The 21,577-nt window shown below is 54.7% G+C and overlaps 1 protein-coding gene across 3 annotated transcripts; it reads left to right on the top strand.

Annotated features, from left to right (window-relative positions):
* Nucleotides 1-427: 427 nt before the first annotated feature.
* DENND4B (DENN domain containing 4B) lies at nucleotides 428-17,408 on the top strand. 3 transcript variants are annotated; one of them, XM_012476148.3, is made up of 28 exons: nucleotides 428-616; nucleotides 3,013-3,352; nucleotides 4,570-4,822; nucleotides 5,076-5,145; nucleotides 5,345-5,514; nucleotides 5,588-5,832; nucleotides 6,260-6,326; nucleotides 6,409-6,467; nucleotides 6,649-6,793; nucleotides 7,089-7,264; nucleotides 7,439-7,539; nucleotides 8,037-8,252; nucleotides 9,046-9,191; nucleotides 9,901-10,040; nucleotides 10,141-10,267; nucleotides 11,022-11,228; nucleotides 11,582-11,710; nucleotides 12,806-13,001; nucleotides 13,261-13,428; nucleotides 13,692-14,080; nucleotides 14,217-14,339; nucleotides 14,507-14,676; nucleotides 14,759-14,894; nucleotides 15,095-15,331; nucleotides 15,850-15,967; nucleotides 16,057-16,222; nucleotides 16,311-16,375; nucleotides 16,472-17,408. In XM_012476148.3, the coding sequence occupies exons 1-28, from the start codon at nucleotides 547-549 to the stop codon at nucleotides 16,615-16,617; spliced, it is 4,575 nt and encodes a 1,524-aa protein (XP_012331571.1). In that variant the 5' UTR covers nucleotides 428-546; the 3' UTR covers nucleotides 16,618-17,408. The 3 variants fall into 3 exon arrangements, with proteins under 3 accessions (XP_012331571.1, XP_064226858.1, XP_012331573.1); XM_064370788.1 differs by lacking the exon at nucleotides 428-616 and adding an exon at nucleotides 1,459-1,814; XM_012476150.2 differs by lacking the exon at nucleotides 428-616 and adding an exon at nucleotides 1,459-2,264.
* Nucleotides 17,409-21,577: the final 4,169 nt, after the last annotated feature.

Genomic DNA, 21,577 nt, shown 5'->3' with positions numbered 1-21,577 from the left:
TTTGAGTGGTCAGACAAGTTCTTCCTCAACCCCAGGCCTGGCAGTGAGTCAGGGGGTGAGGAGGTGATTTCTGGCTGAGCCCACAGGTCTGAAGTGCTCCTAGGTCTCAGGGAAGCCTTCATCCCCACCCCCTCACCATGCATGAATTCACTTCACCCTCTCCACTCTTCACCACTCATTCACTTGAGTTTTAATTCAACAGATCCTTCAGTGCCAAGCATGTTGTGAAGGTTTTCTCTTTCTGGATTGGGTGGCTAGCCCTTGGACCAGCAGTCTGGGCCTCTGCACTCTCTCCCCGACCCAGCATAGTGAGAATAGTAGTTCCCCCTCAGTTACCTTACCCCCACCTCCACTGCTCTATTCCACACCCGGCAGTCCTGGCCTCTCCCCTTCCTCTTTCCAAAGCTCTTGTCATTTTCAGAAAAGAGAACTGAGAGCTGCTGGTTCTGGCCAGAAGGGAATGCTTTGTGCCCTAAACCTGGAAGTCGGGAGAGCCACCTGGGTCCCCGTAGTCTAGGCCTTCGGGGCTTCATCTTCGCCCACATCATGCATGCTACATCTGACTGCAGGACCCAGGCAGGAAGGGAGCGTACTGCGGACCCCAGGGTCGCCTGGGGTCAGTGTCCTGCGGCACGGGGCTGGATGGTGGGAAGCTACCTGGGTGCAGGGGGCCCTCCCAGCCGCCAGGGGTCGGGCTGCAGGCGGCTGGGCGCTGGGCAGACGCTTGCCAGGGTCACGGCCGCCGGCCGAGGAGAGGGGGTGAGGGTAGCGGCGGCGCCCGCGGCCCGGAGCGGGGGTGGGGGGAGTAGAGAAAGCGGGGCGCGCTGAGGAGCGCTAGGTCCCCGGCGCCGCGGGAGCTGGGAGGACCGAGCCGCCCGAGCGAGCAGCGCGGCAGCACAGTCCCCGCGTGGCGCAGCGCGGCGGGGACGCGGGGACCGCCCGGATCTCCCTCCACGGCGCCCCGCGCCCTGCTGTCCTCGGCCGCCTCTTCTTCCTTCACTCACAGCCCGGGCGGGAGCGGCGCCCAAGTCGGGTGCGCCATGTCCGGGGCCGGGTAGCCCCGCTGCCCGCCGGCCCGCCAGCTCGCCCTCCGAGCCACCCGCCAGCTGGCCGGCCGGCCGGGAAGCGCGGGGCAGGCAGGTAGGGGCTGGACCGGGCGGGGCGGCAGGCGGGGACGGACGGGAGGGAGCGCGGGCGGGGAATGGCCCCCAGCTGCTGTCCAGCGCTGCACATCTGGTTCCGGTTCCTCTCTCCTGGGGAAGTGAAAGTGGAGGGGAGGGCACCGCCCGGAGTTAGCTCGCCGTGCCCGGCCTCCTGCACCCCTCCTGCTCCCGCGGGTGCCGGAGCCGGAGCCGCCCTCCCTCCTGCTCGGGTCACGCGGCGACCGGCGCTGCTGCCGTCACGTCCTCGGGCCGCCGGCGCGCCTGCTTCTCTGCCCTCCTGCTCCTTCCTCAGCTTCCTCCCCGTCGGCGCGCCCTCTGCCCCAACCTGAACTTCCCGTCACCCAGCACGCGGGCGTGGGGACCCGGAGTGGGCCCTGTGCTGACTGCCTTCCCTAAGGAGAAAGGGCTGCTTTCTGCAGGACTCTTCCCTGGCTTGGTGAGGGGAGGCCCTGGTGCGCAGGTCCTGCGACGTGTGCCACCCACTTGCCCCTTAGAAGGTCCCACCTAATGGCCTCTGCCTGCTGCCTTGGGCATAGGACTCCCATTCGCCCGCAGTGGATGAGGGACAGGTCTGTGCCCCAGAGTTAAATCAAGAGGCTGACGCTGACTCCTGGCTTCACCTCCCAGAAGTGGAGTCTAAATTTAGCTGGGGTTGGTGTGTGTGTATGTGTGTGTGTCCAGAGGCCAGGTGAAGTAGAGAGCCCACCTGGCCCCACGAGATTCCTTATTCCCTGTTCTCTGGGGAACAGTGGGAGGTTAGTAGGACTGCACATCCTGGAACCATTCTGAGCCTCCTCTGCCTTGCTCAGGGTCCTATAGTCTGAGGTTCCAACTTGGCATGATGGTGTGCTGACACCTTCAATGGTAACCCCACCACTGCCGTTGCCACTGCCACCTCACACACCCACAGGCTGACTTCCTCTGAGTTGCAGCTTCCCCTCCACTGTTTCAGGAAGTAACCTCCCTTCCCCTCTGAAGCACCCCCCACGCCTCCGGGCCCCTGCTGCAAGCTACCCACCAGGCTCTTTTCCAGCTTCTGCACCCTGGGGCGCCTCAGGACCCTTGGGGCTCCTACTCCCCCGGGTTGGGCCATGGAGGCAGGTGAGAACTAGACTGATGTAGACTGTTGTGGGCCTGTTTCTATCTCTCGGCTCCATGGTGGAGGGTGTGGGATGACTGAGACTTGTCTCTTACAAGCCACTTTGGATCTAATGGGCTATCTAAGGATCTTGGAGGTGTGACAACACTGTTTTTTGGGCCAGATTGGTAGAGTTAAGCTAGGAGAAAGGACACTTGGGTTCGTTGAAAAGACTAAAACTTTGGCTCTGTAGGCTTTCTCAGAAACCTGTGGGGGCCCCTTAGAAACCTTGGAGTGGGCCCTTTAAGAACATTGGCAGGATCACAAGGCTCTTACGGTGTCAAAACTAGAGTAGGGAGGTCAGAAACCCTTAAAAAGACTTTCAGGTTGGCCTGATGTCATGACCAGCATGAATGATGTCATGGAAGGCTATTACAGGCAACATTGTGATCTCTGATAACTGGTGAGCCTTTAAAAGGGACACATGGACAATGTGATGTCATAGCCCAGGTTAGCTGTGTGTGGTGGAGTCGAGGTTCTCTGAGGAGAATGCCAGGACCATTAGGTGGGAGGGACCTGGTCTCTTTAAGAAGCTGTTGTGGGCAGTGAAAGCCTGGTGATGTCACAGGCGGGAGAGTTCAGGATTGGCCGACCCCTTATCCTGCCTTTCTTTGGAAGGACTAGGAAGAGGAGGGGAGCAAGAGGGCACCCTGGTTGCCATGGAATCCGCAGCCTTCCTTGCTTCATCTCTCTCCCACTTGACCATTACAGATGCAGTGAGTGAGGGGGGGGCCATGGCGGAGGAGCGGCCCCCCCGGCTGGTGGACTACTTCGTGGTAGCTGGGCTTGCAGGGAACGGAGCACCCATCCCTGAGGAAACGTGGGTTCCTGAACCCAGTGGGCCCCTGCGCCCTCCCCGGCCAGCTGAGCCCATCACAGATGTGGCAGTCATTGCTAGGGCACTGGGCGAGGAGGTGCCCCAGGGCTACACGTGCATCCAGGCTTCCGCCGGGGGCCACCCCTTGGAACTCAGTGCTGGGCTTCTGGGTGGAACTCAACCCGTCATCTGCTACCGCAGGGGCCGTGACAAGCCCCCCCTCGTTGAGCTGGGGTGTGTGCCCCTACCCATTCTGGCACCAAGGGAGGCTGGGAGGGACTCCAGTGAGATAGGGAGAGGAGGTAGGACTATGGCACAGGGAAGGGCAGTGGAGATGGGAGCTGGGTGGGCCAGAGGCCGGGTAGGAAGGACTGAAGTGTATGTACTTAGTCCTCACAGATTCGAATTCATGTGCTAGTGCTGCTCCTTGCTAGCTCCGAGAGCTTAGGCAGGTTTTTGAGCCCCTCTGGGCCTGTTTTCCTCATCTGTCAATTGGGGAAAATAATTCATCCTCATAGGATGGTCGAGATTAAATGAGATAACCCATGTGACAGACTTAGCATAGAGTCAGTCAATGATAGCTTGTATTCCTTTTTTTTTTTTTTTGAGATGGAGTCTCGCTCTGTCACCAGGCTGGAGTGCAATGCCGTGGTCTTGGCTCACTGCAACCTCCATCTCCCGGGTTCAAGTGATTCTCCTGCCTCAGCCTCCCAAGTATCTGGGACTACAGGTGTGTGCCCCCACACCCAGCTAATTTTTGTATTTTTAGTAGAGATGGTGTTTCACTATGTTGGCCAGGCTGGTCTTGAACTCCTGATCTTGTGATCTGCCCACCTTGGCCTCCCAAAGTGCTGGGATTACAGGCGTGAGCTACAGCACCCCGTCTTATTTATTTTTATTTTTATTTTTTTTAGACAGAGTCTCGCTTTGTTGCCCAGGTTGGAGTGCAGTGGTGCGATCTTGGCTCACTGCAACCTCTGCTTCCCAGGTGCAAACGATTCTCCTGTTTCAGCCTCCTGAGTAGCTGGGACTACAGCCACGAGCCACCATGCCCAGCTAATTTTTGTATTTTTAGTAGAGACAGGGTTTCACCAGGTTGGCTAGGCTGGTTTTGAATGGCTGACCTCAGGTGATCCACCTGTCTCTGCCTCCCAAAGTGCTGGGATTACAGGCATGAACCACCGCGCCCGGCTGATTCTTAGTGTTTATTAATGAGAGCCATAGAAGGTATGCAGGGTTGTCACTGACCATGAAATAAGGCCAAAGGCATAAGAGAGGGCACAGGATTCTGAAGGACAGAGTTCAGCAAAAAGAGGTGGGCCCTGGTGTTAGAGTTTGATAAGGCTGCAGGTGTAAGGCAGGTTTAGGGGACTGATAGGCAGATCTGGCAGGGTTGGGTCTTTGTCCTCTACCCTGACCTCCCAACATCTCTCTCTGCTCTCTGTGCTAAGGGTGTTGTATGAGGGGAAGGAACGTCCCAAGCCCGGCTTCCAAGTGCTTGACACGACACCCTACAGCCACTCAGCAAACCTGGCCCCTCCAGGCCCCGGGCACCCCCGCACCTACCTCACTTACCGGCGGGCAGCAGAGGGGGCAGGGCTGCATGCCCTGGGCATCACTGACCTCTGCTTGGTGCTGCCCAGTAAGGGCGAGGGCACTCCTCATACTTACTGCCGGCTGCCCCGCAACCTCAACCCTGGCATGGTGAGTGGGACCAAGAGCTCATACCTGGACCCTCTTGGTGTAAGGGTGGGTGTGGACACTGGGAACAAAGGGCATCCCAGGACCAAGGCTCTGACCACAGGGGTGGGTCCAGAGGGGTAACTCTGGTCTTGGGGCACTGGGATTAATGGGAGCTTTAAAGACAAAAGAACATTTAGGTGTGGTAGAGAGAAAATGGCCCCCAGAAACCTTTGTTAGCTGTGTATCTGCTTGTCTCTTGCCATTTCTGGGGTAGTGGGGCCCAGCAGTGTACCTGTGCTATAAGGTGGGCCTGGCGAAGGCCAACACACTGGTGTACGAGGCAGGTGAGTGGCCCCTTTATCCCTCCAGTCCTGTGACCCTATATCCCTTTGCCCTGGTGCCTCTTGGCAGGCACCTTAAGCGTCCCCGGAATTGACTTCCCCTTTGCCAGTTGGGCCTTCTCTGGGATCCCCTGGTTTCTTTCCCTTGGAGTCTGATGGACCCTGCTCCTCTTGGGTACCCCCAACTCTGCTGGGGGTGCAGAGCTGCTGGGCCGCTACCCGGAGGAGGACAATGAGGCGTTCCCGCTGCCTGAGTCAGTGCCCGTCTTCTGCCTGCCCATGGGGGCCACTATCGAGTGCTGGCCTGCCCAGACCAAGTACCCCGTGCCCGTCTTCTCCACCTTTGTGCTCACGGGTGCAGCTGGTGATAAGGTGGGTGTGTGGAGTGTGGCAAGGGGTCTGGGCTATGCAGGGCCTGCCTGACCACCCCTCTGCCCCCTGCCAGGTGTATGGTGCCGCCCTGCAATTCTATGAGGCGTTCCCGAGGGCCAGGCTGTCAGAGCGGCAGGCACGGGCACTGGGCCTGCTGAGCGCCGTGGAGCGGGGCCGGGCACTGGGGGGCAGAGCCGTGCGCAGCCGGCGCGCCATCGCTGTCCTGTCCCGCTGGCCTGCCTTCCCTGCCTTCCGCGCCTTCCTTACCTTCCTTTACCGCTACTCCGTCTCAGGCCCCCACCGCCTGCCCTTGGAAGCGTGAGCGTGGCTCCTGTACTATTGGGAAGGGGTTAGGAAGGAATAAGGGGGCCAGGCAAGATGGGAGAGATTCAGATGTGGGTTAGGGGAGGGCTGGGCCCGGGGTAAGGGACAGGGCTGCAGTACATGGTTGTACAGCTCGTCCACTGCAAAAATGCCGTGGGCCGAGGAGGGGAGCAGGGCCTGAAATCCAGTCTCAATGTTCTAGTTAGGTCCTGCCAAGGGGCTGTGTATGCCCAGGGAGGATCTCTTTTCTGATCTGCACAAATTATATGCATAATGGAGGCTCCGTTGGCTGACACAGGTCTCAAAGTGGGGTTCAGGAAGGAATAAGGTTCTTGAGAACAGGGGGAAGAGCTGAGGAGAGGTGGAGGTAGGACAGGTCTGGACGGGGGAATGTGCTCTGACCTGTTTTTCTGTCCCCCAGGCACATCTCCCACTTCATTCACAACGTCCCCTTCCCTTCCCCACAGAGACCCCGCATCCTAGTGCAGGTGAGAGCTGAGGCTGGGGCTGGGCTGAGGGAAGGAGTGGGGCTGGCATCATTACCCTGAGCCGTGTCTTCTTCCCTCCCAGATGTCTCCCTATGACAACCTGCTCCTCTGCCAGCCGGTATCCTCACCCCTGCCCCTCAGGTATGTGCTCAGGTTGTGGGGAGGGGAGCTTTAATGACCGAGGACATGGTAGGTGCCAGGCAGATGGGTGCGGCTGTTGAGGTTGATGCAGGCTGGGTCCAGGTGGTAGCTGTGCCTGGCATCTGGGGAAGGTCTCCAGGGTCTCCTGGTGACCGTTTCCCCACCTTGGCATTGCCTGCAGCGGTGCCAGCTTCCTGCAGCTGCTGCAGAGCCTGGGCCCTGAGCTGGCTATCACATTGCTGCTGGCTGTGCTCACAGAGCACAAGCTGCTGGTCCACTCGCTGCGGCCAGACCTGCTCACCAGCGTCTGTGAGGCCCTCGTCTCAGTGAGTGCTGCCCTTCCTGGCCCACCTTCCCCAAAACTGTGGTTCTTTCTGGTGCCCCTATCCCTGCCTGGACTCTTCCCTTTTCCTTCCTTGGGGAGGATCCTCAGCCCCTTTCCCTGGGCACAGCCTGCAGGGATGCATAGCTTCCATCAGGGGCTCTTCTCTAAAGCCTACTTCCAACAGCCTCTCTCAGCAGGCACCAACTCACCAAGGCCAATGCCCTCTCTCTCTCTCCTGTGCCCCCAACTGCTGCCTCAACCCCCTGCTCACTGGTTCTCACTGCCTGGTGCTTCAGATGATCTTCCCACTGCACTGGCAGTGCCCCTACATTCCGCTGTGCCCGCTGGTGCTGGCAGATGTGCTGAGTGCCCCCGTGCCATTCATTGTGGGTATCCACTCCAGCTACTTTGATCTGCATGACCCTCCTGCTGATGTCATCTGTGTCGACCTTGATACCAACACGCTCTTCCAGTAAGAGGCTGGGTCTCATTTGAGGGCTGCCGGGCGGGGGCAGGAATGGGCTGGTGTGTGGAGCGCTACGGGCTCAAAAGGAGCTTCAGGCACAAAGTAGGGGAGGCTGGCAAGGAGCCCTGTCATCCTTTCCCCAGAACCTTGCCACTCCTTCCCCTTATGCTTCTCTCACAGGACTGAGGAAAAGAAGCTCCTCTCCCCTCGGACCCTGCCCCGCAGACCCTACAAGGTTCTGCTGGCCACACTGACAAACCTGTACCAGCAGCTGGACCAGAGTGAGAAGCCTGGGTGGGGAGGGAGGCCGGGAACTGTCCTTGGCCTCAAACCTCCAGTTTGCGGAGGTCTGTGAGGAGCTGGGCATTTCTTGAGGAGGTGAGCAGAGTTAGGATTGCATTTCGTGGCCGGGTGTGGTGGCTCACACTTGTAATCCAAGCACTTTGGAGGCCAAGGCGGGCAGATCACCTGAGGTCAGGAGTTCAAGACCAGCCCGACCAACATGGTGAAACCCCATCTTTAAAAAGAAAAAAAAAAAGATTACATTTCTTGGAAATGAGGGAGATTACAATTCCAACTGAAGCTAGAAGGAGGGGCAGACAGTATTCCTGAACATGTGGGAGATGTTGAGCTTGAACCTGTAGCTGAAGGTAATGTTTTCGTTGCTACTGGTGCAAGGTCTGTCAGAGGCTGGAGGTGGGGATGGAGGCTGTGAGGGCAGAGTTGAGGCTAACGCTATGGGAGCCAGCCCTGACTCTCAGGCTGCACTGGCCCCCAGCATACACTGGACCTGAGGAGGAGGCATCCCTGGAGTTCCTACTGACAGACTATGAGGCAGTGTGTGGCCGCCGGGCCCGGCTGGAGCGCGAAGTCCAAGGAGCCTTCCTCCGCTTCATGGCCTGTCTGCTGAAGGGCTACCGAGTCTTCCTGCGCCCACTCACCCAGGCCCCGTCCGAGGGAGCTCGTGATGTTGACAACCTTTTCTTCCTGCAGGGTATGGAGGGCCTGTCTTCTGCTGGGAGATGGTATCATGGAAGGGGTGGGCTCTGTCAGAAAGGAAGAGGGGGCTGGCAGCCATGCCGTTGTTTTTTTTTTTTTTTTTTGAGATGGAGTCTCACTCTGTTGCCAGGCTGGAATGTAGTGGCACCATCTCGGCTCACTGCAACCTCTGAGTCCCTGGTTCAGCAATTCTCAGCCTCCTGAGTAACTGAGATTATAGGCACTCACTACCACGCCCAGCTAATTTTTGTATTTTTAGTAGAGACAGGGCTTCACCGTGTTGGCCAGGATGACCTCGATCTCCTGACCCCATGATCCACCCACCTTGGCCTCCCAAAGTGCTGGGATTACAGGTGTAAGCTACCGCGCCCGGCCAACAAATGTTTTTATGGACACCTGCTTTGAGACATTCACTCTTGTGGGGAATTAGGTTACAAAGATGAACCAGCTGTGGTCCTGCCCTTTGGAGTCCCGGCCTTGGGGTAGACATAGTAATCCCTGTGGTGAGCAGCTCCCATGGGCAAAGCTTTGTGCAGGGACCCTGCCCTTGGAGATGCCCCAGCCTGAGGCAGTGGGCACAGGCACACAAAGGGAGGGATTCTCTAGGACCATCATGCTGGGGGTGCTGAGCTGGTCAGCTTGGTATGAGGGTAGTTGTGCCAGAGGATCCAAGAGATGATGGCCTTGGGCCTGAGTGGGCGGCAGCCAAGAAGCGATTTAAAAAAGCTATGGCTGTAGTGGGGAGCCCTGGTCACCTCCCTCCTCTGCCCCATTCCCATCCCCCTCAGGCTTCCTCAAATCCCGGGAACGCTCCAGCCACAAACTTTACTCTCAGCTGCTGCACACACAGATGTTCTCACAGTTCATTGAGGAGTGCTCCTTTGGCTCTGCTCGCCATGCTGCCCTCGAATTCTTCGACTCTTGTGTTGACAAGGTATCATCCCTTCTGTGTACTCACTGGCCTCTACTCTCCCTCTCACTGTCTCTCTTGCCCCCAGGCCATTTTAGACAGGATTGGGCATGTTCAGGCTGTAGACCCCAGGGCCATTTTATTTTATTTATTTAACTTTTTAATTTTAATTTTTGTTTTTTTTTGAGATAGAGTTGTGCTGTCTCCCAGACTGGAGCGCAGTGGCATAATCTCAGCTCGCTGCAACCTCCAGCTCCCTGGTTCAAGTGATTCTCCTGCCTCAGTCTCCCCAGTAGCTGGTATTATAGGTGCGTGCCAACACGCCCAGCTAATTTTTGTATTTTTAGTAGAAATAGGTTTCTACTTGACACATTGGCCAAGCTGGTCTCAAACTCCAGGCCTCAAGTGATCCACTCGCCTCAGCCTCCCAAAGTGCTGAGATTACAGGCGTCAGCCACTGCGTCTGGCCCCAGGGCCATTTTAAACACAACTCTATATCTGAACTGTGACTTGGATGGCACTCCTGGAGTTGTACAGTGCACAACCTGTGCAGCCATACACAGCTGGCTCCACACACGTGACTTACTACCCTCCCGTTCCTGACTCTCCGTCTTCCCAGGCTGTGTCTCCTTCCCTGTGGATGAGCTCTCCTGAGAGATGCCATCATCTGGACACCCTGGCTCTGCTCCATGCCCACCGTCTCAACACCCGCTCTCTTATAATCCTTCTCCAGGTCCACCCAGAGCAGGAGAAGCCTGAGCCGACACCCTTAGTGGAGCTAGAGGAGCTGTCAGGAAGTGAGCTCACTGTCTTTATCACACCTCCCGAGGAGCCTCCCGTACCAGAGGGCAGTGATTCCACTCCCCAGTACTGGTGAGTCTTTTGTTCCCTCACGTGGACCATAGGCTGGTCCAGTCCAACTTGCGTGGCCCTGGTGCTGCTTGCCCTGATGTTGCTTCTCTCTGCCCTCCAGCTACGATGGGTTCCCAGAGCTACGGGCTGAGCTGTTTGAGTCTCTTCAGGAGCAGCCTGGGGCCCTGCCTGTGCCGGGCCCTTCCCGTAGTGCCCCCAGCAGTCCTGCTCCTCGCCGTACCAAACAGGTAAGCAGTGGGTGGACCGCATTGAGGGACCTGGATCAGGCTTAGGGCTGCTGCTGCTTCAGTTTCCTCATCTATAAAATGGGGATATTAATAGTACTTACCCCATGAGATTGTTAGGAGTTTAAATGTGCTTAGCACATAACCAACCCTGTATAAACATTAGTTGCCATTATCACTGTCATATCATCATCGTCATCACCTTCGTCTTCTGAGCACTCTGGGAATCCAGGGGCTGGTCATGTCTTCTACGGCACCTGCCCATTCTCCAGGGCCAGCCTCTCTGCACGAGGCTCCAGGCAGGGCTGCAGTCTGTGGAGTACAGCAGCCTATGGAGTACAGCATCCTTCCTCCTCCTCAGGGCACAGACTTCCTCACAGAAGGTGCTACTTCTCCCCACACCATTTTAAGGTCTGTCCTGGCTCATGCCTTTAATCCCAGCATTTTGAGAGGCTGAGACAGGCAGATCACTTGAGCCCAGGAATTTGTGACCAGCCTGGGCAACATAGCAAAACCCTGTCTCTACAAAGAGTACAAAACATTTAGCCAGGCCTGGTGGTGCGTGCCTGTAATCCCAGCTACTTGGGACGCTGAGGTGAGAGAAATGTTTGAGCCCAGGAGGTCAAGTCTTCAGTGAGCTGAGATGGCGCCACTGCACTCCAGCCTGGGTGACAGAGAAAGACCCTGTCTTAAATAAATAAATAATAAAAATGACCTGGCATTGTACTCACCCTGATGTGTCCCCTATCCTACCTAGGAGATGAAGGTTGCACAGCGGATGGCACAGAAGTCAGCAGCTGTGCCTGAGCTATGGGCCCGGTGCCTGCTGGGGCACTGCTATGGGCTGTGGTTCCTGTGTCTGCCCGCCTATGTGCGGTCGGCGCCCTCCCGGGTACAGGCCCTGCACACGGCCTACCATGTGCTGCGCCAGATGGAGAGCGGCAAGGTGGTGCTCCCTGACGAGGTAGGCAATCTGTGTGGCCACGCCCACACCCAGGCCCTGTGAGCCATGTGCAGCTGGAGGGGGCTGTGAGAGGGAAACTTGGTGGAGACTAAGGAAAGAAGTTGTAGAGCCCCAGAGCGGGGCAGGTTATCTGTAAACATTCATCAAGTGAATAAGCATGTTCAGGGTATAGCAGTGGAGACTGTAGAATGGCAGGGTCAGCAGAAAGGGTGGGTGGCTCTGAGGCAGCCCCAGGACCTGCCAGGGGCCAGTGATGTCTGTGAGAATTGGGGAGGATGGAAGAGGGTGCTTGCTGAGACTTTGGTTTTGGTTGGGAGTGAGTCTCCCGTTGTCCTGACCCTCTCCTGGCCCAGGTGTGTTACCGGGTGCTGATGCAGCTCTGCTCACACTACGGGCAGCCTGTGCTTTCTGTGCGGGTCATGCTGGAGATGCGGCAAGCAGGCATTGTGCCCAACACCATCACCTATGGATACTACAATAAGGTACCTACTTTGGAGTGAGGGGTGGGATGGCAGCTGTGCCAGGGTGTGTGAGGGGAGGATGCTGCTGCTTCCCTCGCTCCTTGGAGATTGGGCTGGTATCGTTTGCCTAGGTCCTGGAACCACTGTCATCCACAGTGCATTCCTGTGGTGCCTTAGCACCTACAGTTTCTCAGAGGAGGCTACTTTGATTCCCACTAATGACAGCCCTGTCTGCAACTAATAGTGTTAGCCGCTAAGCCAGGCACTGGTCCATAGGCATCACACATTTTACATCATCTTATCTTCACAATAGTCCTATGAGGTGGGATGATTGTTATCCCCATCTTATAGATGAGGCGATGAGGCTGCAGAGAGTTAGTAACTTGTCCAAGGTCCCACAGCAAAGAAGTTAAGGACTTAGAATATGGGCACAGGGTTGGGCGAGGTGGCTCACACCTGTAATCCCAACACTTCAGGAGGCCAAGGCAGGCAGATCACCTGAGGTCAGGAGTTCGAGACCAGCCTGGCCAAAATGGTGAAACCCTGTCTCTGCTAAAAATACAAAAATTAGCTGGGCATGGTGGTGGGCGCCTGTAATCCCAGCTACACAGGAGCTGAGGCAGGAGAATTACTTGAACCTGGGAGGCAGAGGTTGCAGTGAGCTGAGATTGCACCACTGCACTGCACTCTGGCCTAGATGACAAGAGTGAAATTCCATCTCGGAAAAAAAAAAAGAATATGGGCAGAGGCATATCCATATCTCCTGAATTCAGGCCTTTAGCCATGATACTAAACTGCCTCCTGTTTTTAGATGAGGAAACTAATAACCAAATAAATGAAATGATTTCTTCAGAGCCATATAGTTTATATTTGTAAGCAGCAGGGTCTGGATACACATTTTCTCCATTGCCACTGGCTTCTTCTAGGCCTCTTGGGAGGCAGCTGCTGCCTACTCTCTCTTCTGGGCTCTTGTTCCTGGCTGAGCCATTGGCAGGACAGTCCTAGGCAGGATGTCTGCAAGGGAAGGTGGTCCTTGGGGCTCCAGGACAGGGAGTGGGTATGAGGCAGGGTCAGGGTGTGGGAGTGGGCCATCCTGATGGGCACTGTGCTTGGTAGGCTGTGCTGGAAAGCAAGTGGCCATCTGGCACACCAGGTGGGCGCCTGCGCTGGGCCAAGCTCCGGAATGTTGTCCTGGGGGCTGCTCAGTTCCGCCAGCCCTTGAGAGAACGGCGACAGCAGCAGCAGCAGGAGCAGCAGCAGCAGCAGCAGCAGCAGGTGTCAGCACATCAAGACGCAGGCAGCTCCCAGGCTGGTGGGTAGGGCCTGGTGAGACAGGCTTGGGGATGGAGTAGCTGGGCTCAGGAAGGGAAAGGCATGGAGAGCTGGGGCTGGTCTAATGGTTGGCATTCGGTTTCTGGAGACTGATAAATTACATGTGGCTGGCAACAAAATGGATAAAGTTTTGCCTGGGAGGAACCCTGAAAACCCAGGTCCATCTAAGGAGCTCTATTTTGGAACAGGGGACTCAGTTCCTAGCCGGCCGCCTCTAAACCCCTTCTCGTCTTTTACAGAGCCCTATCTGGAGCGCCCTTCCCCTACTCGCACCCTTCAGCGCCAGACTACTTGGGCTGGGCGAAGTCTGAGAGACCCGGCCTCACCCCCTGGACGCCTGGTGAAGAGTGGTAGCCTGGGCAGTGCCCGAGGGGCACAGCCCACTGTGGAGGCTGGTGTGGCCCACAGTGAGTGCCCTTGTCTGGCTCCCCCACTCCCCCAATCAGCTTTTCTAACCACCTGCTAGTGAGGCAGGGAAGACCAGAGACAGAGTGGAGGGCAGCCCTCTGTGGTGGGTGCTGTAGACTCTGAGGGAATCCTGCCCAGAATGTCATCATGGTGGGGGTTGTGGCACCAGAGTTTGTGCAGCCAGGAATTATGTTTACTCAGGAAAGGGGAAGCTGGTGGAGAGGCTGGGCTCCATCTTCCCTCATTCTTTTCTGTGCTGCAGTGATAGAGGCCTTGGGGGTCCTGGAACCCCGGGGATCACCTGTGCCCTGGCACGATGGAAGCCTCTCAGACCTGAGCCTGACGGGAGAAGAGCCAGTCCCTGGAGGCAGCCCAGGTGGCTCCGGCTCAGCCCTGAGTGCCCAGTCCACTGAGGCCCTGGAAGGGCTAAGTGGGCGGGGACCCAAGGCTGGCGGGCGACAGGATGAGGCAGGCACCCCCCGGCGAGGGCTGGGTGCCCGCCTCCAGCAGCTGCTTACTCCTTCCCGCCACTCCCCCACCTCCCGCATTCCCCCACCTGAGCTGCCTCCTGACCTGCCTCCCCCAGCCCGCCGCAGCCCCATGGACAGCCTTCTGCGCCCCCGGGAGCGTCCTGGATCCACTGCCTCTGAGGTAGCCAGCGAAGGAGGGTCCAGACAGCTTAGCATTAGCGGGCTTGGGGAGGGCTACAACTGGAAAAATGTCCAAAAAGGGTTCTTGGGTAGAAGAACATGGGGTTGGCTGACCATGGTTTCTTATGTCATGGCAGAGCTCGGCCTCTCTGGGCAGTGAGTGGGACCTCTCAGAATCTTCTCTCAGCAACCTGAGTCTTCGCCGTTCCTCAGAGCGCCTCAGTGACACCCCTGGCGCCTGCCAGTCACCTTCCCTGGAAGTAAGGATAACACCCTCCCACACAGATGTGCTTGAACTCACATAGCACACAGTTACCCTGTCAAAGGCAGGAGATGGGAAGGGGGTGGGAAGGGCTGGGGCAGGGGCATGGGCTCCAGAGTGCTGGCGGCCAGACAGGGCCTACTTCCCGACTCTCCCTGTCCACAGATTCTGCTGTCCAGCTGCTCCCTGTGCCGCGCCTGTGATTCACTGGTGTACGATGAGGAAATCATGGCTGGCTGGGCACCTGATGATTCTAACCTCAACACAACCTGCCCCTTCTGCGCCTGCCCCTTTGTGCCCCTGCTCAGTGTCCAGACCCTTGATTTCCGCCCCAGGTGCCCAAGGTGGGGCAAGTGCTGTGGGTGGGGAAGGGAGGTGAAGGTCCAAGAGCTGACCTCTGCTGCTGTCCCCCTGCAGGGTTCCCAGCCCTAAGCCTGCTGGTGCCAGTGGCAGCAGAGATGCTCCTGTCCCTGGGGGTCCTGGCCCTGTGCTCAGTGACCGCAGGCTCTGCCTTGCTCTGGATGAGCCCCAGCTCTGCAATGGGCACATGGGGGTAAGGGCTGGGCCAAGGGGCATGAGGAATGGGATTGTAGCCCTGTGTGGGGCTTGTGGGGTGCCAGAGAGAGATGGGCACATCTCTTTCCCTTACGGGCAAGGGGCATCCCAGAAGCTGTTGGATGTGGTGGCTCAGTGAGAGGCAAGGCTCTGGGGATGTACATTCCCTCTACTGCCCTCCCCCTTTGTGCCTGATAGGGAGCCTCCCGGCGGGTTGAGAGTGAGGCATGGGCATACCTGAGCCCCCTGGTGCTGCGTAAGGAGCTGGAGTCACTGGTAGAGAACGAGGGCAGTGAGGTGCTGGCATTGCCTGAGCTGCCTTCTGCCCACCCTATCATCTTCTGGAACCTTCTGTGGTATTTCCAACGGCTACGCCTGCCCAGTATTCTACCAGGCCTGGTGCTGGCCTCCTGTGATGGGCCTTCACACCCCCAGGTCGGTGCCCCCATGTGGCCCCTGTTTCCCTGTTTCCTAAGTGCCTCCCTCCTCATCTCTCAGCTGTTTGTCTGCTGCGTCCTTGGCACTGTAGAAAGAGCATGGGCTGTGGAGTCTGTTCCACCTGGTTTGAATCCTGGCCCTTTCACTTTACCACTCTGAGCCTCAATTTTGTCATCTGTAAAATGGCATAAGCACCTATCTCACTGGGCGGGTGTATAGACAACTTTGTGCAGAGCCTGGTACCTAAAAAATGATTCATTCATATTGTCTGTTCGTTCCACCAGTATTGACTGCTTTTTATGTTCCAGGCAGTTTTAGGTACTAGTTATGTAGCAGATTACAGAACAGTCCTTGCTCTCGAGAGCTTACATTCTTGAGGGAATGAGAATTCCTTTCCCTCTTCTCTTTGGCTGTGTCCTGTAATGTCCCACTGTCTCTTTGGCACCACCTGTCCATTTCTTATCCTCTGCCTCCCATTCCTTGAGCCTAACTGTCTCCCGTCTTGGCTCCCCCAGGCCCCATCTCCTTGGCTAACCCCTGATCCAGCCTCTGTTCAGGTACGGCTGCTGTGGGATGTACTGACCCCTGACCCCAATAGCTGCCCACCTCTCTATGTGCTCTGGAGGGTCCACAGTGAGTCTGGTATTTGGCCTGGGCTGGGAGGGTGGGTCCTATACCCAGAGGGCTCAGTGATCCTGGTGGCTTCCCTTCCTTTCATCCAGGCCAGATCCCCCAGCGGGTGGTATGGCCAGGCCCAGTACCTGCATCCCTTAGTTTGGCATTGTTGGAGTCGGTGCTGCGCCATGTTGGACTCAATGAAGTGCACAAGGCTGTGGGGCTCCTGCTGGAAACTCTAGGGCCCCCACCCACTGGCCTGCACCTGCAGAGGTATGATGCTACCATCTGGGTGGTCCCTGGCCCGTCCCGGGCTCTGCACCCCTTTTACCTTGCTCACATACTTCTGCCTCCACCACAGGGGAATCTACCGTGAGATCTTGTTCCTGACAATGGCTGCTCTGGGCAAGGACCATGTGGATATAGGTGAGGGAGCAGGCAAGGCGCTGAGGAGTTTAGGGATCTGGGGCCAGGTGTGGGAGGCTGGGGTCCTAATGTATTGACTTCCACCTTCTTCCCTAGTGGCCTTCGATAAGAAGTACAAGTCCGCCTTTAACAAGCTGGCCAGCAGCATGGGCAAGGAGGAACTGAGGCAGCGGCGGGCACAGATGCCCACTCCCAAGGCCATTGACTGCCGAAAATGTTTTGGAGCACCTCCAGAATGCTAGAGACCCTTAATCCTCCCTCTCCAGCCTGGGGTCGGGAAATGAGGGAGAAGGGATTCTAGAGTTAACCTGCTTCCCTGTTCCCTTCATGGAGTTGGAAACAGGCTGGGAAGCATGCCCAGTCAAAGGCTCCAATCGAGGACAGCAGGAAGAGGGACCCACTGTTACCAAAAGTCCTGATTCCCCCGTCTCCAACCTACCCAGTTTGTTCGTGCTGATGTTGGGGGAGATCTGGGGGTGTTGGTACAGCTCTGTTCTTCCCTTGTCCTATACCAGGAACTCCCCTCCAGGGTACCCACAGATCTGCATTGCCCTGGTCATTTTAAAAGTTTTTGTTTTAAAAAACAACTGGAAAGATGCAGAGCTACTGAGCCTTTGCCCTGAATGGGAGGTAGGGAGCTCATTCTCCACCAATAATGGTCCCTTTTCCCTGGCGTTGCTGAAGGAGCCCAAGGCTCTCCATGCCTTTCTACCTGAGTGTTTGTATTTTATTTTAAGTTATTTATTCTGGAGCCACAGCCCCCTTGCTTATGACGTTCTTATGGAGAGTGAGAAAGAGAAGGGAAGTAGGGCACCATGGTCTGGTGGTTTGTAGTTCCAAAGTCAGATTGGGAGCTAGAGGAGTCTCAAGCTCCCCTGAGGAAGAACTGGTGCCCCCTCCAGTCCTAATTTTTCTTGCTCGCCCCACCTTGGGGAATGCCTCACCCACCCAGGCCCTGACCTGTGCAATAAGAATTGTTCCCTGCGAAGTTTTGTTGGATGTAAATATAGTAAAAGCTGCTTCTGTCTTTTTCCTTCGGCCTCCTGTTCCCTGGGTCTGGGAAATGGGGGATACCTCTCATTTTCCCTTGGCTATATATCTGCCTTTCCACCTTCCCATCCTTTATAGTCTTCAGGCATACCCTGCTTCCCCTGACCATGTCTGGGACTGGCCCCTTGGGGCACAGGGAGTTCTCAGAGCAGAAGGGTGAATCTGGTGCTGACTATGGTGGTGCCAGTCTGTGTGGCACTTCCGGCCCTCCCACACAATCACCCCCTTGTCCCTCATCTGTACCCCACACAAAGGCTCCATTCTCTGGGGGCCCTGAGCTCATCTCTGCCTTATTTCATCTCTGCCTTATTTCCTCTCTTCCACCTTCCCCCCACCAACCTTCTCCAGCACCTCCACAGGAATAACAATCTTCTCCCCAGTAGTTGGTGTTGGCAGCCCTCATGCATCCTGGAGGCCCTGGCAGTCATCCTAGGCTGCCTTACTTGCTCTAGCTGCAGGCTCTATTCCTCCAACCAGGGTCTCAGCCTGGCAACAGCACCAGGAAGATAGGGGCAAAGATTAAGGCACTTGCTGCATGTAGACATCAGGAAAACATGCACCATTTTCCTTATCCCTTTGGTCCACTCAAGAGCTCTCTCTTTTTTTTTACTGTATAATGAAATAAAAACAGGAAACAACTCCTAACAGAGTGGCAAACCAATTACCAAAGGGAATTAGCCAACAAAACAAATGCCTTGGGGAAGGAGAGCAGGTGTATCAATGGAGGAAATAATTTAGGAGAGCACATTTCTCGGGGGTGGAGATCACTGGATGAAGAGTGAAGTACTGCTTCTGGATGCTGATTCTTTCAAGCCAAAGTACCCTTTCCTGTTCTGTCTAGAGCATGTTAGGATGCTTTTCCAGTGTCTTTGAGGAGCTGCACAGAAGGGAACCAAGGGGCTTAGGAAATGCCATTCGTCTGCCAGGAGATGCTTTCCTCAGAGGGAAACTCTCATGCCACCCCAGTTTCTCATCAGACCCCAGTCCCCAGGATAAACCTCTCCCTGCTTCATCCCCCAAAGACCTTTCCAAGAGAGGACCTCCCCTTTTAAAATTATTTTAAGGCTGGGCACGGTGGCTCACGCCTGAAATCCCACCATTTTAGGAGGCCTAGGCAAGCAGATCATTTGAGGTCGGGAGTTCGAGACCAGCCTGACCAACATGGAGAAACCCCGTCTCTACAGAAAATACAAAATTAGTCGAGCACAGTAGCACACACCTGTAATCCCAGCTACTCTGGAGGCTGAGGCAGGAGAATTACTTGAACTGGAGGTTGCAGTGAGCCAAGATCGTGCCATTGCACTCCAGCCTGGGCAAAAAGAGCGAAACTCCATCTCAAAAAAAAAAAAATCATTTTAAAATCAAGTTTCTGTTGAGTGTAGTGTGCTCAGCACTGCACTGAACTATAGAGAAAATTTCAGGGCTCAGTCCCTACTCTGATGGAGCATTCAGTCTTACTGGTCTAGAGGACCCTTTTGTTCACAAACAGTAACAATAATCAACTTTCTCTCCCAGCTTATGCGTCTCACTTCTGGGCCTCTTTCTAGAGACTTGCATTCAGATGGGAGAACTACAGAATTCTTTAATCACAAGAATATCTAGGCTGGGCACAGTGGTTCACTCCTGTAATCTCAACATTCTGGGAGGCCAAGGCAGGTGGATCATTTCAGCCCAGGAGTTTGAGACCAGCCTGGCCAACATGGCAAGACCCCGTCTCTCCTAAAAATACAAATATTAGCTAGGCATAGTAGTTCATGCCTGTAATCCTAGCTACTTGGGAGGCTGAGGCTTGCTTGAACCCAGGAGATGGATGTTGCAGTGAGCTGAGATCATGCCACTGCACTCTAGCCTGGCTGACAGAGTGAGACACTGTCCCAGAAAAAAAGAAAAAAAATCTGGGAATTTTAATAGCAAAATACTCAACATGAATCTGACACATCTGTCTGTTCTATGGTCTAGGGAATTGTATGAGAGGAAGGTTATGCCCAAGTTACCTGGCTCAATTTCTCCTCCCAGGCTTTAGAATGTATAGGCTTAAATATAAAAACAAATTGGCTGGGCTGGCCCAGTGTGGTGGCTCACTACTGTAATCCCAGCACTTTGGGAGGCTGAGGCGGGCAGATCACCTGAGGTCAGGAGTTGGAGACCAGCCTGACCAGCATGGAGAAACATGGATAAACCCCGTCTCTACTAAAAATAAAAAATTAGCTGGGCATGGTGGCGTATGCCTGCAATTCCAGCTACTTGGGAGGCTGAGGCAGGAGAATAATTTGAACCTGGGAGGCAGAGGTAGCAGTGAGTGGAGATTGCGCCATTGCCCTTCATCCTGGGCAACCAGAGAAAGACTCTGTCTCAAAAAAAAAAAAAAAAAAAAAAAAATGGCTGGGGCTGGGTGTGGTGGCTCATGCCTGTAATTTCAGGACTTTGGGAGGCCAAGGCGAGTGGACTACTTGAGGCCAGGAGTTCAAGACCAGCCTGGCCAATATGGTGAAACCCCATCTTTACCAAAAACACAAAAAATTCGCTGGGCATTGTGGGGTCTGGTGGCAGCACCTGTAATAACAGCTACTCAGGAGGTGAGGCATGAGATATAATTGAACCTGGTTGGTGGAGGTTGCAGTGAGCTGAGGACACACCACTACACTCCAGCTGGGGCAACAGAAGGAAACTCCATCTCAAAAAAAAAAATTGGCTGAGTGTGGAGGCTCATGCCTATAATCCCAGAACTTGCGGAGGCTGAAGCAGGTAGATCGCTTGACTTCAGGAATTCAAGACTACCCTGGGCTACATGATAAAACTTCATCTGTCTCTATAAAGTTTTTTAAAAATTGAGGAAAATCTTGTGTCTGCCATTTAACAATTTTATGATGTCCTACAATTTATTTTATTGATGTACCTCAGTTTTTCCTCATCTGCAAGTTATTTGAAGATTAGCTATATAATCCACAGCTTCAAAAAGGAAACAAATAGGTAGAGCCTGCACAGGGCACAGGTCATGTCCACTACAGTACTGACCTCATGTACTCGTCTTCCTTAGAGCTTGATCACTCCAGACTGAAAGTCACCCTCCATGGCCTAATTTTGGTCTTGTTGAAAAGTATTTTCTTGGGCCTTATTATTATCGTCCTGGGGCTGGTATATTCCACCACTATGTTTTTCATATCTCCTCAAAGCCCTTGAAGGATGGCATTTCAGACAGCAAACAATGCATTGGACTGATAATAGACAAAGAAGTAGGTTAGGGAAAGATGAACGTACCCTCAATGAGGGCAATGACTTTGTCTAATTCACTGCTATATCCCAAGCACATGGATGAGTGCCTGATAACCTAATAGGTGCTCTATCATGTGTGTTCAATGACTGAAAGGACTTTGAAAGCATTAAAATATTGCAGTTAGAAGAGAAATGCTTTTCAGTGCAGTATAAGACAGGTACCATGGGTAGAATACCAACAGAAGCTGAATTTAGAGGTAAGAGAGTGAAATTGTTGAAAAAGCAAGGAAAAGTTCTCAAAATAGTTAATATGTTGAGTACTTTAACTATATTCTTGGCAGTGCCCTGAACATTTCGAAGGTATTATTTTATAATTCTCACAATTACCTGTGAGCTGGTTACTCTTATTCCCATTTTATAGATGGGGAAACTAGAGGATAGAGAATAGAGCTAAGTAACTTTCAGCCAAATCACACAATGGTTTAGAGGGAGAGCCAAGATCCAAACTCAGGCAGTCTGACTCTAGAGACCATATTCTTTTTTTTTTTTTTTTTTGAGACCATATTCTTTACCTGGACACCATACTAGCATAAAAACAAGTTTTAATCCATTTAAAATAAGAATTAGGTCAGGCGCGGTGGCTCACTTCTTAAATCCAGCACTTTGGGAGGCCAAGGTGGGTGGATCTGAGGTCAGGAGTTCAAGACCATCAGCATGGTGAAACTCCATCTCTACTAAAAATACAAAACTTAGCCAGGGGTGGTGGCAGGCGCCTGTAATCCCAGCTACGCTGGAGGCTGAGGCAGAAGAATTGCCTGAACCTGGAAGGTGGAGGTTGTAGTGAGCAGAGATTACATCACTACACTTCAGCCTGGGAGACGGAGATTCCATCTCAAAAAAAAAAAAAAAAAAAGACGGGTGCAGTGGCTCACTCTTGTA

Source organism: Aotus nancymaae, unplaced genomic scaffold, assembly GCF_030222135.1.
Source record: "Aotus nancymaae isolate 86718 unplaced genomic scaffold, 86718_ANA_hifiasm-v0.15.2.pri h1tg000108l, whole genome shotgun sequence".
Lineage (NCBI taxonomy): Eukaryota > Metazoa > Chordata > Mammalia > Primates > Aotidae > Aotus > Aotus nancymaae.
The sequence above is the reverse complement of the archived record's forward strand: the minus strand, read 5'-3'. Positions and strand labels throughout refer to the sequence as shown.